The sequence below is a fragment of the Brachyhypopomus gauderio genome, chromosome 16 (genome assembly GCF_052324685.1).
Source record: "Brachyhypopomus gauderio isolate BG-103 chromosome 16, BGAUD_0.2, whole genome shotgun sequence".
In the NCBI taxonomy this organism is placed as follows: domain Eukaryota; kingdom Metazoa; phylum Chordata; class Actinopteri; order Gymnotiformes; family Hypopomidae; genus Brachyhypopomus; species Brachyhypopomus gauderio.
In genome coordinates, this window is record NC_135226.1 from 6,903,658 (window position 1) to 6,921,618 (window position 17,961).

General features: G+C 47.8%; 1 protein-coding gene across 1 annotated transcript in view; it reads right to left on the reverse strand.

Annotated features, from left to right (window-relative positions):
• The window catches only part of frem2b (FRAS1 related extracellular matrix 2b), a 53,399-nt gene that overhangs the window by 14,756 nt on the left and 20,682 nt on the right, over positions 1-17,961 (reverse strand). Inside the window, exons 3-6 of the mRNA XM_076976272.1 lie at positions 13,260-13,406; positions 10,290-10,520; positions 8,724-8,849; positions 8,309-8,560 (exon numbers count right to left, since the gene is read on the reverse strand). Of these exons, the coding sequence (XP_076832387.1) occupies positions 8,309-8,560; positions 8,724-8,849; positions 10,290-10,520; positions 13,260-13,406 (756 nt within the window). The remainder of the gene's footprint in view (positions 1-8,308; positions 8,561-8,723; positions 8,850-10,289; positions 10,521-13,259; positions 13,407-17,961) is intronic.

The following is a 17,961-nucleotide window of genomic DNA, read 5'->3' on the forward strand; positions in this document are numbered from 1 at the left end:
CCCAGGGCGAGTCAACCACACTCAATGCGAGTTAACCACACCCAGGGCGAGTCAACCACACCCAGGGCGAGTCAACCACACTCAATGCGAGTCAACCACACCCAGGGCGAGTCAACCACACCCAGGGCGAGTCAACCACACTCAATGCGAGTCAACCACACTCAATGCGAGTCAACCACACCCAGGGCGAGTCAACCACACCCAGGGCGAGTCAACCACACCCAGGGCGTGTTAACCACACCCAGGGCGAGTTAACCACACTCAATGCGAGTTAACCACACCCAGAGCGAGTTAACCACACCCAGGGCGAGTTAACCACACCCAGGTCGAGTTAACCACACCCAGGGCGAGTTAACCACACTCAATGCGAGTTAACTACACCTGCCAGACAGCCACACATTGGCCTGGCTGCTCAGACACCATCCTCCCTCCACCCTCCGCCCACACAGTCAGCCTCCACCCAGTTGCCCTCCACCCGCCAAGTCAGTCTCCACCCACTCTGTTCTCCCCCCACCCAGTCAGCAATCGCTCTGTGAAGCTTCGGGTCAATTTGAGCCAGATTCCTTTGCTAAAGTGCATGTGGTAGAGCTGCTCAAGAAAGGATTTAGTTTCCCACACCGTCATCATGCCGTCAGCGAAGGACTGAACTGATGGAGTCGTGCTAAGTGGTAGCTAGCAAAGGTGTTTGTTGTTAGAGCCATAATAAACTGCTATTTTTTCTCAGGCCATACAACAATAAAGCTTTACAAGCGATCTCAACCAAACCCGTTTCAGCAGCCAAAATGACAGCTGCAAATCACACACAAAATGTGAGAGGATTTCTCTCTAGGACGAAATGTCTATAACACACCAGCACTTTTAAAGTGGGGGATCTGACTTCTTAAAGGTGACCTACATGCAAATCTAACCCCTCACCAATTCCGATGTACAGTTTAAAAACGACAGCAAAAATCCTCAAATTACCTTGAGGTGAGAATTAGCTTTCATTTCTGCAAGGCTTGTAAAATCTGACACCCACGGCTAATGTCCTCGGGCACAGCCTAGGGGCGTGCAGATATTGGTGCAAACTAGTATCAAATCGTCCTTGTGGTGACGACTCTGTAGCCGCACGAGCGCTGCAGGGCTGGGAGTCTGGGATGAAGCACTGATCTCAGTTCAGGTGACAGACTCTCATGAGGCGTCTTGGCACAGCCAGCCTCTATCGCAAGCGAATGATCCGGTTCTGCGGCGTGGGGGAGGGCTCAGGATTTGTGGGTAATCGTTACTGATTGCTTTGGCATGGAGAAGCTGTGTGTGTGTGTGTGTGTGTGTGTCCTACAATCTACAAGTCCAGTAATCAGATAAGGTTCATTCGTACAGGAGGCAGACAGCAGTCGTTTCAAAGCGATATGGGCTGCCAAACGCCAGGTGACCCAAGTTCTCCCGGGTCCAGGTCCCCTGGGCACAGCTCCCTGGGCCCCCAGATCCAGGTCCCTCAGTCCTGCCCTCTCCTGTGTCGGTTTACCCGCCTGGCACTCAGCCGTGGCTCTGTGACCACCTCTTCAAAGAACACCTTTGAATGAAGTCCAACAAAGTTACCCTCCCTCATTATCCCGCCCTATAATATCTTCTGAAGATCAGGTTTCCTTACATCTCTTGAGACTTGCTTGTTATCATCATACCGATAATACTGGGTCTAATATTAAACCTTGACCACGATACAATGATTGTTCTGTTTAGAGGAAGCCATGGCACCAGTTCATCTCTAAGTCCAATTTTGCTTCCATGGAGTTAGTGACAGTAGGAACCAGCAAGTGTGTAATTCCTTCACTATCCATTGAAGATGTTTAAACAGACAGCATGAATAATCCATCCACTCAGCATACCAACACTTTCATTTCTTTCCTGTTTCCCAGTGCACCACGAAATGCTCCGGACGTGTAAACTTGGGGTTTAATGGATGCGCCTCACTGCATATCAACCAACACTCTTCTGAGTGTTGTTCCGCCATTGTGATGTCTGGATGCTTCTTCTCACGCCAGACAGGCCTTGTCAAGCCTGAAGGAACCCCTGACCACATCAGGAATTATTGAAGAGTGTGAAAACGCCGTGGGCTCTTCCTCCTGGTGTGTGGTTCTGCGTCCCGCGCTGCCTGCATTTTGGCAACCGGGTTGTGCTCTTGTGCTCCCTCGAGCAACGCTTGCCTGCAGTTGATCCGTTTCTCGGAGCGCGCCCAAGATGAGAGTGTGTGTGTGTGTGTGTGTGTGTGTGTGTGTGTGTCCCCACCCCACTAACCCCACCTCGGCACTTCGGAATGAAATCTGATTAAAAAATAAACTTAAGAGACGAGATGAACCTGCCAGGGAGATTTCAGCGTCTTCGTTCGTTTTCTGAGACAAGGGGGAGACGGGCGAGGTGTGAAAGGGGGGGGGGGGGGGGGGGGTGAGAGTATTTGGCGTTCACACTTGCTAACTTTCCATACGCGTTCCCACCGAGCGATGGCTTTTTCTCAGGAGCTGTAACGAACCAGGAAAAGCACGAGGCAGGCATGGCCGTCCGTTCGCTCGGCCGATCGCCGAGGAGGTGGAGCCGGACCCGGGGCGCGGCGGCCGGATCATGTGGTGTGGCGTGATGCGTGCAGATGATGAAAGGTGGAAGAAAGGAGACGGAGAGCTGTTTTTAGTGATCAACCACGCTGCTTCAGGGCTACAAGTGGGTTATGAGTGACATTACATTTTCATTATTTTTTTTTATTAACAGCGCTGCAGTTACAGAACTGCACTTTCTACAGACTGAAGCAAACTTTTTCCACGCACTTAAATGTTAACGAAATCCAGGAGGCCTGCCCTCGGTGCTCCGAACGAACCTTCAGACAGTCCTGTAACACACATCCACAGCGTTGGCCTCATTACGAAGGGGCAGTGTCTCTGTGAGCGGTGTGCGCAGGTGAGGTGGAAGAGAAATAAGCCCTTTCTCCCGACCCGCCCGTGCTGCGTGACTTCAAAACCGACCCTCCTGGCGGCTCGTCCATCACTGGGCCGAGTCCCGCCTTCTCCAGGGCTACAGCGTGTACTCCGGCGTGACCCTGACTCCGATAGATAATAACTGTTTCATTGCCACGATGTACTCTGGCGGCATGCCCGCACCTCTCCGGAAGGGCGATCCAGCTGCATCTTTGAGCGGAGGTTAGCTCGCGCACACCTGGTTCCTCTTGGCGGGGACGTCTGGAGGGCGGAATCGCTAATAACAGGTTGGAGGCTTCTCCACGTGCTTCTCCACCTCGTTTCCCGTAACCGCGGACGAGAGCTCAGGCCCCCAAGACGCTCTGTAATCGCACTGCGCTACCGCTGACTGATGTGCGACGGCCCGTTAGCGTGTCCGGTCCTGATCCGAGTTCTTTCCCGTGCGCCACAGCCGGAGAGGGCTCGGGTTGTTGCGGCAGCGTGAGAGGACACGTTTCTTCTGCGCTCAAATCACAGATTCACTGTCAATACAGAGACTCTTTCTGCTGACTCTTCCTGTGTGTGAAATAACAGAATGTGTGTGTGTGTGTGCGTGAGTGTATACGTGAGCATTTGTAGGTACTGAATGTTTCTGCAAGGTTTGCCTTTAACACTTGGAACAACAGACACTGTAGCAACTTTTCCAGACCGGTTCAGTTCTCAAAAGCAGTGTCCCAAGCCTCAGTGAGAAATGGCAACTTTTGCACTAGTTTGTGTGTGCATGCACGAGCTTGTGTGTGTGTGTGTGTCAGCACCCAGTTTCGACAGGACTGGGTACAGCTGCTGTAAACATACACCAGTGCTGAAGACAGGGGCAGGTGCAGAAATTGCCTCCACTCAGACATGCTTCTCTGACAAAAGCAGGATGTGGAACTCTGGGTAGCTCTGTGTGTGTGTGTGTGTGTGTGTGTGTGTGTGTGTGTGTGTGTGTGTGTGTGTGTGTGTGTGTGTGTGTGTGTGTGTGTGTGTGTGAGTGCGTGCGTGCGTGCGTGCGTGCGTGCGTGCGTTTCTGTTGGGTGTAGTCATGTCTTACACACTTTTAACACGCTTCAGATGAGTAAACGGTTGTTGTTTGCTGTTTTAGCCAGATATAGTGTAGCAGTTAAATGCGAGTTCACACTCGCCGATTTTTATTAGAGTTTGGTGAAGCGGACGGATTCATCACACAGGACAGCGTCGCACAGGTCAAATCCAGATGCTCTGAATTTGATTTGGTTTTGAGTGGTTGTCGAACTGGATCACCGACGTCTCTGTGTACGTGACGTCTAGAAGAAATAAAAAGACAAACACGATCTTTTTTCTCTATTACGACTGTCACTGTGCACATTCAGGAGAGTGGGCTGCAGCCTAACTGTACGCACGGGACTTTGTTCATGCTTCAAGGAGATGACGACCCAATAATCCGACGTGCATTGGGATATGCGAGAAAAACAGGTGATCGGGTTTCGGTGCGTGCGTGGTGACTAGAGTCTCACGCGCATGGCTGACAGGTAGTGGCTTCGGGCAACAGCTCTTTTTCTTTGCCTTTCTCCCTCTGTCTCTCTTCCCGGGCTCGTCATCGGGCCAGTCGTCGGGAGCGAAAAGCAAGCTAACAATGAAAGCGTAGACAAAAAGCGTCGCCGCAAAGCAGGTCTCTAACCCGCCCCGCGCTTTCATCCCAGACAAAGTCATCCGACCGAGACGGGATCAGGACGCCAGCCGATAGCGTCCAAGCGCCATCCGGGCCGCCACTCGTCTCCTTTAGCGCGGGGACGGTACTGCCGCAGACGAGAGCCAGACACCTTCTGCTCAGTTGTGCTGTTTCGTCTGGCACAGAAAAACCTTCAGGGATTCTTAAAGCTGAAAATATACCCGACTTTCTCGCTAAATGTTTTTGACGAATAGACAAAGCATAGGCTAACTAACTTCTAAAATCTATTCTATTTCTCTGTTACAATATTCACAAGGATAAATGTGATTTTGTAATCAAAACAGTGGATACAGATTTCTGTGCTAGAATTGCAAAAAATGTAATAAATACAACAAAAACCACAATATCACAAAAGGATCTTATAGTTAGAAAGGACTAAATGTGAAAAATATGCATTTTAGGGGAAGTTTAGGATTTTTTTTTCCTAAAAAAGAGATGAACTCAGATCACTTTTTTATGTACAGCCCAGTTTCATCTATGAGTCCAGAGAATCTAGATTAAAACTTTTTAACTTAATAGCACCCTTATGCTGTAAAAAATATATTTATTTACTTATTTATATAAAACACTTCCCAAAAAAGCAAAACAATAAATATGTTGTGAACTGTATGTGTAGATGGAAAAAGTGAGTTCAACCAAATTATTTCAATATATGCAGTCTTATTTGATAATAATAAGTTAATATTTGTTCATTGTTCACTGTGTAGCTCACAGAATCACAGCACACATTTAAAGTTTTACTAAGGATAACAGGTAAAACGTTATCCACAAGGGTTACGTTGTCCTCACAATGCATTTTAAGTGGAAATTTTCTTTTTTTTCCTATTTTTCTTTTTTTAATGATTGTTTAAATGATTTTTGAGAGAGAAAGTGGGAGAGAAGAGAGGGAGACAAGAAAGAAAGGGAGAGAAAAAGAGAAAGGGAAGAGAGACATTGTAGCTCTAAATAATTCTGTTTTAATGCAGAGCAAATACGGAGTGAGAGAATACGGAGTGAGAGTATACGGAGTGAGAGAGGGAGTGATCCAGTGAGAACCTCTCCTGTGTCCTTTTTAGTCACACATGCAGCAGTTACATGTCCTCGGACGCTCTGAGAAAGGTTAACGGCTGTACCAAACGCAGTGACGCTAACAGTCGTATGTTAGCATCATGAACTTAATCATGTCATCTATTAACTGAAGTCATTTGACTGCAGTCACTCGATCTCTTAACTGACCAAATGCCTCTTATCAAGTCATCGTTTCTTACCATCCTGAACAGTTCTGGTGTTTTCCCAAGGGAGTATCTTTCAGCAAAGTTCCATAAAGCCCACCCTCGTGATGGCCCTGCCGCGAAACTCCAGGGAAACAACGTCAACAATTTCAAAAATGAAGGGTTGTGCCAGTCATTGTCTGACATTCAGAGGTTTAGGTTACACTGAGACCACCTCGTTCTTCCTACAAAGTGGGCGTGGCCTCTGCATGGGCAGTAGTGGCTTCATCTTCCGCAGTCCTGAAGATCAATCCATCGTTTTAAGTGTGCGTGTGTTTGAGTATCCATGTGGGCAAGCATGCACCAGCTAAAGGCCACAGAAGTGGGCCAGTGCCTCTCAGGGATTCTCAGTAGGCTGGTGGGCTGATTTCAGTTCTGCCTTCTGAATGACAGAGTCTCCTTTTCCTGTCAAGGCCGTAGCAGGCTCAAAAGCATGTGAGGTTGCCATATATTTGCAAAACCTGCCTCAGTGCGGGAGTTGGTCCATGAAGACATAACGGCACATCATAGCCACACTTTTAACATATTGCTTCAATGTAGTTCATCGGAGGAGTTTAAGATGAACTTGTAGCCATCCCAGTTACCGCTCTCGAAAAAGTAAAAAAGGTTCAGAACTTTGTGGCGGGTCTGTGCTGAATAGGTCTCTAGAGAACAGGCAGACCCGGAGCAGAGGGGAGGCCCGGAGGGGGAGGCCCGGAGGGGGAGGCCCGGAGGTGTTACTGGCACCGAGAGGGGAGATAAGATGGAGAACAGCCCTGAAACTACGCCTGCAGATGAGTGATAAGGGAAGCCTTAAAGGCACACACACACACACACACACACACACACACACACACACACACACACTCTCTCTCTCTCTCTCTCTCTCTCCTGCTTAGTCCCACAATTACTTCCTGATGCCACTTTGATCCCATTTTAAACAGAATCTCATTTAAAATGTGCAACTGTCCTTCAGTTCTATCCAGCAATATGATTTCAGACCTAAACTTTTACCTGTAACCATAACTTTTTTAAACAAAAGAAAAAGACAAGGAAACAAAAAAAGACATGTGTCCTGAAGCAGAACACGCGTAGTCTCTAAGGGATCACGCGTGCCGCTCACTCACAACATTACAATGTTGAAGACGCCATTTTGAATGAACAACCACTATTGACAACATAATGCATCCACCCCGTCCTTGGGTGTGGCTTTGCTATTCTTTGCTTTCACACTTCATGAATTATGGGGAGAAAGAAAACCAGTTCAAGGTTTGCAGGATTGTTCACTAAATTCTGTGCGTTTAAATTTAACATTCAGTGTGATCTCACCCTCGTATTCCCAAGACGAGCTCAAACAATGCCGCAGAGAGCTTCCGAAGTAGTGACAAGTGTACAAGAAATGACAGACTCGTTTTGATACTTGGAGTACATTTTGAGCCTCAAATGTAATGACTAAATACTGTCCTGACAAGAATGGACAAAACTTCACAGCCAACATATTCATCACTCTTTCCCCATAATTCCCTTCTAAGTACGCGAGCGCTCTGAAGCACAGTGCACGCTCACGCTTGCAAACGACTGAGGTCTCATGCATCGGATTAAATAAAATGTGGATTTTCCAGAATTGAAAGTCTGGTTGGCTTTCACAGACCTGGTCTCTGGGTGACTCGAGCTCTCGGAGCGCGCAAACGACCGCGCCGTTTGTGGGCCGACATCCAGAATTTGTGAAAGGAGCTATCAAGGAGAGCGCTGGTTTCCTGAACACACAGTTCCATCTACCTGATTTCAATTTCACCCCTGACACACGTCTGAGAATCTTCTCATCATCAGTTCCTTTCATCCTTCATTCTGCTGAGCCAAACACTGGAGCTTATTCACAAATGCAATCAGCATATGCAAAAATGACTGCAACCAGCATTTTAAACTGTGCAAATTCCTTTAAAATGTGCCAAAGGTGGGTACAAAAGTCCCGGGAACGAATGCAGCATAATTGCGAGCTGAATTCGGCTTGGACTGCCAAGGCACGTGTGACCTCTGCTCTCTGTTTTCTGAACGCTTCAGGATTAATTATGTGAAAGTCACAGTCAACAAAAAACATTTTTCGTTTCCATGTTTCCACGTTTCATTTCATTTAGAAAGCAGCTTGCATTAATTAAATACTTGTTCGCTGTCTTATATAAAATTTTTCATTTTAGTCAGAATGTTCAGGAAAAAACAATTAGGCTTGTTTTCTGAAGTGGCAGTGATATATGAATATATGCAGTGCAAATTAAACCTGTAAGAAAATAAGAGGCTCGGGAAACTGCGACAGGCTGAACAGAGTAGAGCAGATGAACGGAGACTGGACCGGCAGCTGTGCCTAGACCCGCTGAACGTGGACCCGGCCGAGTCTCTCCCACCCCGCCTACCGTCATCGAAGTCAGGCAGGATGGTGACCCTGGCGCTGGGGTGTGCCAGGCCCAGCCGGCCGCCCATGGGCATGCTGAGGGTGACGTTGAAGCTCTCCTCGGGCTCGAACAGGGAGTCGTCGATCACCACCACGCGACACGCCTTCTCCGCCTCGCCCCTGTCGAATCGCAGCACGCTGCCGTGTTCCTCGGGCCGCGAGATGTAGTCCGAGTAGGACAGCACGGCGGTGGGGACCGTGCCGCTGGCTGTGCCTGTTGGACGGTGGAGACAGGGGTGAGACGGGGTTGAGACGGAGGTGAGATGGACGGAGACGACACGGGCATAACGACCGGCCTTCGAGGTTTTGTCCCAGCTTAACCTGACACACAACTTTAGGACAGGACAATGATTTGTGTGAGGAGACGTCTCATGTACCTTGCTGGGTGAAGCAAATGACCATCAGCTCTTCACTGACATCTCCAGTCCTGTGGACAGGAACCAAGAGCTCTCCGATGTCTTCCTCAATCGAGTATGTAGCCAAAGGGATGAACACAGTGGACTCTAAGACGAACAAAACATGACAAGATTACAGATTACATTCCACTACTAACTCAAAGGCCACTTTGAAACTCTGAATGGAAGCATCAAGGGAGACAGAAAGCACAAGACCGTTTTAGGTATTGTTGATAATTTAGCCCTAGGATTTGCTTCTGATATCCTGCAGGGATTTTGACAAAGTTGTAAACACTCTGTATCCTTCGATGGATACTGGAACATGAATCAATAATGTAACGGTTTTACTTCTGGTGGTATGAAGATGTGGAAGGGACAACAACGACCCTGAGTACCAGAACCAGACTTTGGCTGTTCTCTTTGACTTTTGCTTTTTGCTTTTGATTTTTTCACTTTCTCTTCAGCAATGAAAACAGCAAATAAGATGAAGTGTAAGCAGACATGCCAGTAGGCTTAGTGGCCAGATATAATCTCAGACCAGTGGCTTTAGTGGCCAGATATAATCTCAGGCCAGTGGATTTAGTGACCAGATATAATCTCAGGCCAGTGGGCTTAATGGCCAGATATAATCTTAGGCCAGTGGGCATAATGGCCAGATATAATCTCAGGCCAGAACGACTGTCAAAGGATTCCTGTCCTGAGGTGCTCTCCACACCCTGCTTCCGGGAGTTGATAACCTTTGCATGAGCTGCACAATTATCCTATTAAAAGATACCCAGACCCCTTAATGACTATGAAGTTGCGAAAAGTGTACAGTTGTGACTGGACTGCACAGCAAAGTGTAGTGTAGTTTTTCAGGGTTATGGCTCGAGGTTCGAAGGGTGTAACAACCTAAAGATGATATTTCTTTTGCAGGCAAAACAAAGCACACTTTTTTGGCTTTAACCATGCCTCCAATCTGATGCTGTAGGCAAGAGTTGTTTGTGCAAACAGACGTTGTGTACCTGCCCCACTGCCGTAGCAGATTTTGTTTTACTTTCGACATGCCTGTGTGTGTGTGTTTCATCACTGTTTCTCGGTGCAGAATAAGCCATGTCTCAGACTTCTTCAGCAAACAGACGAGAAATGAGCTGAATCTCCTCATCATCTCAAATAATCACACATGGTAGAAGTTCTGGAAGTTCTGCATGGACACTGGAGAAAAGCTGCCTATGTCACTTCAAGCTGGTGGCACTGTCAGATGGCTGAAGAAATGATTCCAGGGAAACGTCACCCATCTACACATTTGCTGTTAAACTACATTAAACTATGTTTGTTTCTGTCCCACAGTTAACAGCAGCACGTTATATATAATGTGATGTATGAAGTGTAAACTATCTGAGAGGAATCACACACATATAAGAATGCAGTCAGAGGCAAAGATGTTGGACCTCTAGGAAGCCGTGACAGGATCGGCTTCCCATGGTCCCTGCTGATGAACCCACAGCCTGTCATGGAGTGGACTGGAGTGAAGTGGATGTGGACCATGGAACCAGCGGCCCCACTCACCATCCTCCGGGTCCACAATCTCCACAGTGGCTGTCTGCGGGAACTCCAGAGCCCCCATGACGGGCTCAGAGAGGACTATCCTGAAGGTCTCCGACTGCTCGTAGAGGTTGTCGTCAAGGACCCGCACCTTCCAGGTGGCTGTGGTCTGACCAGGGTTGAACTGGACTTGTTTCTGGGCTTTGCCTCGGAAGTCTCGGTCCTTCCCTGCTGTTCCATCCATGGTGCCGATACCTGTAAAACAAATGAGAAGATAATGAGAACAAATGTCAGTCTTTGTCTCAGAAGAATTAAAGGCAGAGTCTGTAATCTTTCTTGCTTGAGCTGCAGAGATAAAATTGAAAGAAAGGCTGCATATTTTACACTAAAATACTGCTTCATGTAACTCCAGACTATGTCAGTGTTATGGAACCCGATCCTCAGGACACACGAGACAGTCCACATTTTTGCTGGAACCTTTCCGTCGAACGCCAGCACCAAGCTGCTCAGAACACTTGAGACCTCAAACTGGCATGCTGGGACCTGCGTTAGACCCAAATTGTGGACCATCCACTGTGCTCTGAGGATCAGCTTGAAAAATATTTGAAATTCTTTTTTGTGTTTTAGATCTCTTGACTTCCACAACATCTGTTCCAAACACAGCAAATAAAATCATATATGTCAAAGAGTACTCAAAAATAGTTTTGAGTATTCTTAAAAGTATCAGTCTTCACAGCAGCTGCCTCACTTGACTGACATCAAATCTAAACCTAAGCGTTACTTTTGCTGCTGTGTTTTTGTACCCTCCTGGATTAAGGTAGCGGTGCTCAGACACACAGAGCAGCTGGCCAGGACTGGCCCCAGTGGACATGCGTGTGATGTAATTCTCCAGCAATAAAACCCATTGTTGCTTCAAAGAAAGCCTCGTGGTCTCTGCTGGAGGGAGAGAGATGATCGAGGTACCTCAGTGAGAGAGGTATTCTTGACCAGGAACCCTGTACTCCCCGGGGGGGGGGGGGAGTGGAGCTGTTTGTGAACGCCTCCATACACGAGGGAGGGTTATCGTGAGCGCACTCAGCTGACAGGAGCTTCATCTTGCCAGCTGGATCATGTCAGGCCTGCCAAGCTTTCCCCGTCAGCCGGCAAGGCACGGCGCAGCACGGGGGGAATGGACATTTTAGAAATAGCAGTGGGCGGGGCCTAACATAATTAGATGCATTTATGCAAATTTATATTGCTGAAGAATTTTGGTTAATCTAATTGATATGGCTGAAGGGGGAGCGAGAGGGTGAAATATTACTTCAGAAACCTAAAATTTGGCAGGCGAACTGATGTGTTGTTGCACACATGGAGAAATTGGCCTCCAAAAAAAACAGCCCTCTATTTCATACTTTGAAGCAAAGGAAGAAAGGAGTGCTTTGATATGGAAGAAGAGACGCAGGAGAGAGGCCCGGCCCTGCCTCCTGCCTCAGCCTGCCCACACACATGCCTGAATAAAATCAAATTAGCTCAACAGGCCCTGAAAATGTCCTCCTTCAAAGAGAAGGCGTGGAGGAGGAGGGAACAGTTGCTTTCAAGCGGTGTCTTCTTCACAACGGGAGTGGAGGAGAGTTTCAGAGGGTCAAGCAGCAAGGCACAGATTCACATCGTGAATGTCTAATGTGGCCCGAGGTGGTCTCTGATCCGAGCGGAGGAGGTGGGCCCGAACTCCGCCCCAACAAGTGGAGCTGACCTCTCCAGTTCCGGACGAGGTGTTAGACATTCCAGGTGTGGAGGCAGAAACAGCTCCCCCCCCCCCCCCCCTCTCCTAGAAGAATTGTAACGGGGAACGTGCCCAAAGGTTGTAAGAAAAGGTTAAGACCTTTGAACTAAAACTCTTCCAACTCTGACTTCAAGTTTCGCACTAGTTCTATGTCTCACTCAGAGGAGTGAATCCGATTTTTTTTCTTTTTCTACCTGCTCTGGAGGTGCTAAAATTACTATGCTAGTTCTGCTTAAATCAAATCAGATTCCAAACATTCAACCTCACCAGCCACAAACTAACGGGCTTCGTTCTACAGTCTCTTGGATTTTGTACAGATCAAACGGGAATACGGGATATAAATCTGCACAGCGGAGATGGTGCCAGCACTTTGTCTTGCTGACAACGTGGGCCACGCTCTGGTGCCGACCCGGAGCCTGGGCATAAGGACGAGAGACGTAGCTCCCTGCATCTGTGACGCCTGTGGACACCACTCATTTGTCTGGGTGTCGGAGGGCTGGGCCCCTGTTCTGTGTAGCCGCCTACTCCTTCAATCTTTCCAGCTTCCCATCGTTAGCATCAGCCCCTGAGCCCCAGCTAACGAGGAGCCGGACCCTCCCCCCAAATTTGAGGAATGACGTCCAGCAGACTTGCGCTCTGTAACACACCCGGAAATAAAGGCTTCCAGAGCAGGCCGCTTGTGCCTTTCAAACACAGAGGCTTTTATGGAATCTAACTCTGTTATCACTGCTGGAGTGAGGTGTTAGAAAATGTCATATATTTTTAGAGCGCTCAGGAGAGTGATGTTGAAATCTGAATGCGACATATATAACATATATGAATTTTCATAGCAAGGTCCATATATAATATCACAGGAAATCCTATAAGTAGCAGTGGATGACTCAGTAAGGTGGCAATTTTGTTAAGCCACCTTCATGTTTAAATTTAACATCTTTCCATGTTTAAAGTCAATATTCTGCCTGTGTGTAGGTGCTTGTCTCAAACACCGGCTAGAGGAAAGAGATTAGCTAACTTCTAAACTTAGACCTCTCCACTTACACACAAGTTCATGGAGTTCAGTAACACACAGGATATTCATGAGTCAGGAAGACCTGATTAAGGTAAGAGATGATTCTGCCTAGCTAAGTGACTGAAAAGTTTGAGTTTGAGTTTTTACGTGTTGCATGGGCCTCTAATGAAAAGGTTCGAGTGCCCTGTGCTAATTCGGATAAGGGTGGTGTTTGTTCACTTACTGACGAACGAGGTCTCGCCGAGGTAGCCCCTCCGCCTCAGCACCACCTCCAGGACTTTGGCCTCCTCGTCCACCACGTAGTATTCCTTCTCCAGCGATATCCAGGACCAAGTTAGACGGAAAGGCTGGTTCCGCAGACGGTTCCTCCCTGTGTACAACAACAACAGCAGCCCAGTTTACTACCAACGTCTTCTGTGAACTCACGCCCATTAGAACGAAGCGTCTGTTCTGAACCCACCATCACAGAGGCTTAAAACATCCAGAAGGAAAAAAAAAACCCTGAGATTTAATAAAATGCTGCATAATTCCACAAGAAGCTTTGAGTTGACAGGCAGTTGAAAGGTGTTGTACTAATGTTTTTATTACCATTCCATTTGGCAATTGGAAATGATTTCATTTTAGAAAAGGTCCAGTTTAGATCCACTTTTTTCACTGTTCAGGCTACCTGACTGAGTGCAGCCGTGGCAGTGTGGTACCACATCCAGCCCCATCCAGCCCCATCCAGTCCCATCCAGCCCCATCCAACCTCATCCAGCCCCATCCAACCTCATCCAACCTCATCCAGCCCCATCCAGCCCCATCCAACCTCATCCAACCTCATCCAGCCACATCCAGTCACATCCAGCCCCATCCAGCCCCATCCAGTCACATCCAGCCACATCCAGCCCCATCCAACCTCATCCAGCCCCATCCAGCCCCATCTAGTCACATCCAGCCCCATCCAACCTCATCCAGCCACATCCAGCCCCATCCAGCCCCATCCAACCTCATCCAGCCCCATCCAGCCCCATCTAGTCACATCCAGCCCCATCCAACCTCATCCAGCCACATCCAGCCCCATCCAGTCACATCCAGCCACATCCAGCCCCATCCAGTCACATCCAGCCACATCCAGCCCCATCCAGCCCCATCCAGTCACATCCAGCAGAGATGAGCCTCTCGGCTCTAATTGCTCCTTTTTCTAATTAAAATGGAAAAGGTCTGCACGTTTCCTATCTGCTTCCCTGTGTTTTATCATACCTGTTTGAAGTGCGATTCAAAGCCCCGGGCTGGCTCCTGCAGGGCTACCCCTGCCAGTAACAATCTGCCCACAGACACAGACATCAAACACACACGCCCAACCCACCCACACACAAACACACACACACACGTGTGTACACACACACACACGTGTGTACACACACACACGTACACACACACACACACACACACACACACACACACACACACACACACAACCCACCCACACACAAACACACACACACACACACACACACACACCCACACACACACACACAAACACACCCTGTCCAGACGAGTGGCCATGCATAAGTCACGTATATATTGCTTCATCAAGGTGTAATATGATAAACACATCTTTACTAAATAAAAACACCTTTTGCTCTTTCATTTAAAGCAGTGCATCACTTTACCTGCTTTTCTCTACAGTCAGGGGATTTTTTTGGAACTTGGCAACATTTCCATTTTGTGACAGGCAGACAAACTCACACCTACACGCACCCACACCAACACACACAGACACCCACATACCCAAACACACACACACACACACACACACACACGCACACACACACACACATACACACACACACTTCCAAACAGAGCAATTTCACTCATGACTCTCATGAATAGAACAAAGAATGATCCAGGTGACTGACCAGGTCGGGCATAGAGGGGGTGGGTGGGGGCACTAAAGGGGGTGGGTGGGGGCACTAAAGGGTGGGATTGTCGCGGGTTTGTTCCAGGCTGGGGCTTGTTTGCGTTAGCAGCACCACACAAGCCCTATAACCCTCCACCCTGCTCCCAGCTGTCACGCTCCGTACACCAGTCACGTCCCACTATGCCTCTTTCCCTTTCATGAAAAGGGCGAAACACATGCGTACGCCTCCTTAGTGTCTGGGCATTTTAATACGTGTTTGTGTGTGTGTGTGTGTAAATTCTGCTCGGTCACACCTGTTTAGGGTGGCTTATGTGGTTTTGATTAAACATGTTCCTGACAAACATATTTCTTTTCCAGGAATTCACTTTGAAATGACACTGGATGTCAGAAGTGTACAGTGTATGGAAGAAACAATGGGTCTAAACAACAAGGCATTCAGGGCCACTGAAAATACACACTAGTGAAATTCAGCACTCAAAGTAGGGCACCTACAACTCAGCATTAAAAGAGGTGATCCCTTATCCTTCAGAGGTTTGAAAGAGGCTTCTAGATCAAACCTGACAAATAAATCCCTAACCGAGTCTGTCATCTCCGTATGGAGTGAAGGGGGGGCAGTTCTTCTGTTCTGCCCCAGACAACGGGAATAACCTGCTAACAATAAAAAAGTTCCGATCTGAGCTAGTGGGTCCCAAACTACCTGGCTAAAAGTCTGCGATTTGCAAAATAATTGGCTTTGTCAACAGGCTTTTGATCACAAAAGAATGCAAAAGCTTTTACAGAAGCTGTACCTTCCACTGTCAGAGACGCACCGCACAGCACGATTCGGTGATGCCTCTGTCACATCCGATTGCAGACAATCAGGGAGGCCACGCCCAATCCACAGACAGAACCAAAACATCTGTCAGTCACACAGCTGAGCATTTTAATTGGATCAGAAGTGCACGGATCAAAGTTCCGAGTCAAAGTGCCAGAGTTAAGTTACAAATTACCCAAATGCAGCCAGTTCGAAAGACAAAGCAGAGAGACCCCGAGTCTGGACGAACCAGAGTGGTAATCCTGAGAGTTAAGCATGGGCTGGTGGCACAGGGTACGTCTGTGATGTGATGTGCGTCACGTGCAATTCCCAGCAGCCACTCCTACATCACGGGCTGAGTCGTTCACGGCTCGAGCCACAGTAACCTTATAAAGGCAACTGCTACATGTCATTCAGTGCTGCCTATTACAGGGACAAAAAACACTGGTTCTGTTTCAGGACCTGCAGGGCTACACTGCCCTAAAAGCTTTCATTTGAGTATTTATTAGCTCAGAAGAACATCAAAAGGATGGCAATGTTCACCGCTAAGTGAGCAGGTTAGCCAGACTAGCACACGGGGAGCATTCCAGCACCATTTATAGACCTGCCTCTTTCTGTGCCACGTATCATGTAAACACTGAACGCCAACCTGAGTGAGATGTATACATATAAGATGAACCGCATGTGCTTTGTTTGGGCATCCCACAGATGGGTCTTCCAACACCAGTTTGAATCTGCTCAGTTTATTTGAACAACTGTACGTTTCCCTGTATTTTTTATATGGTCCCTTGTACGTAGTTTAGGACAGGGACGGAGAACGCTCCCCCTTTGTTTAGACCACCCTCAGCGAGGACATACGTCTGTGCCGTTACATAAGACGAATACTGATCCCTGTTTGAGACGCATAATCTCTGAAAATGCTTAAAGCACAATGTTGAACTAGCTTCTTAGGTTCCTTCTCAACTGTTCCTTTTTTCTAAGGTGTGAGACACTGTGGTGGTTGGCAGGATAAACCAACTTCAAAGAGCACACGCAGAGAATTGAGTTAATGTTTAACTCTAGTCCACACTCAAATACGGCTCTAGTTCACGGCAATCACAGCCTGTGTTCCCAAGCCTCAGGTTTAATTAGCTGTAACAGGTCACAGGCTGGAGTAATTCTCTTCTTATTTAGTTAGCATAACTGTGTCAGAGAGTTTTCTACTGTAACTGGTAAGTCATACCATTTCCTCAAAGTTCCAATAATTTTACGATTAAATACTATAGAAAGTTTCGCTCAATTCAGAGGGAGATCACATGTCTAACAGATATCAGTCACTTTACATTCACAGTGACAGTGTGCAGACTCTGAATAATTTCACAGCAGTAATTTTCAACTTATTTCATGCACCACTAAAACGAAATAATGGACAAATGATGCCATGGATTATCCCACATTTCACGGGAACATCATCTGATCTATCTTTCTTTACCATCTGTGCTGAAATGGTGGTGCTAGATGACATTACGAGACGTGCAACAAACACACAGTTTCTGACAAGACAACATAGCTACGAACATTCCATTTTTCCCTCGTTAAAACATTCGGGAATGTGTTCCTTCAGCAACTTCTCAGCCTCTTGGTGTCATCACAGTCCACTCGGTTTCTCGACCGCTTATAATGACCTCACGGGCGGGTGATGGACAGAGCGGTTAAGAATGAGAGTCGAGCTTGGCACTGAGTTGGCACAGGGCCAGCTTTGTGCCCTTGTCTCCAGTCACAGTGCCTGAACTGCCCATTTATGGGCACCACAATGAGCAGGGGGCCCCAGTGTCCGCTGGGCTCTCACTCAGGCCGCCTGACACGCAAGTGGACTCAGCCAAAACCCTGCCTGCCAGAGATCGGGCTGGACAGAGCAGAAGCAGGCGACTAACAGGGTTTTGCCAACGAAAGGCGCAAATACACATCTCGGAAACCGAAACCACACCCAGGTTCTCCGAGATGAGACATCGTGCACAACAATAGAGTGAATTTGGCTGGTTAAAAGGTTTAATGTCAGCAACTCACTGAAAAAAAAATCCCCAAAACCTAGGTGTCTTTTCCAAAATGCCACTGCTAGCAGTCGTGCTACTGAGAGAGAGGGCTAATTTTAATTTTAACACCTCTCTGCAGTCGTACGAAGGGGCTTCACACCTCTTACCCCAGACATCAGGCCGGCGTTAGTTCCAGCTCCTGTGTCAGCTGCCACTG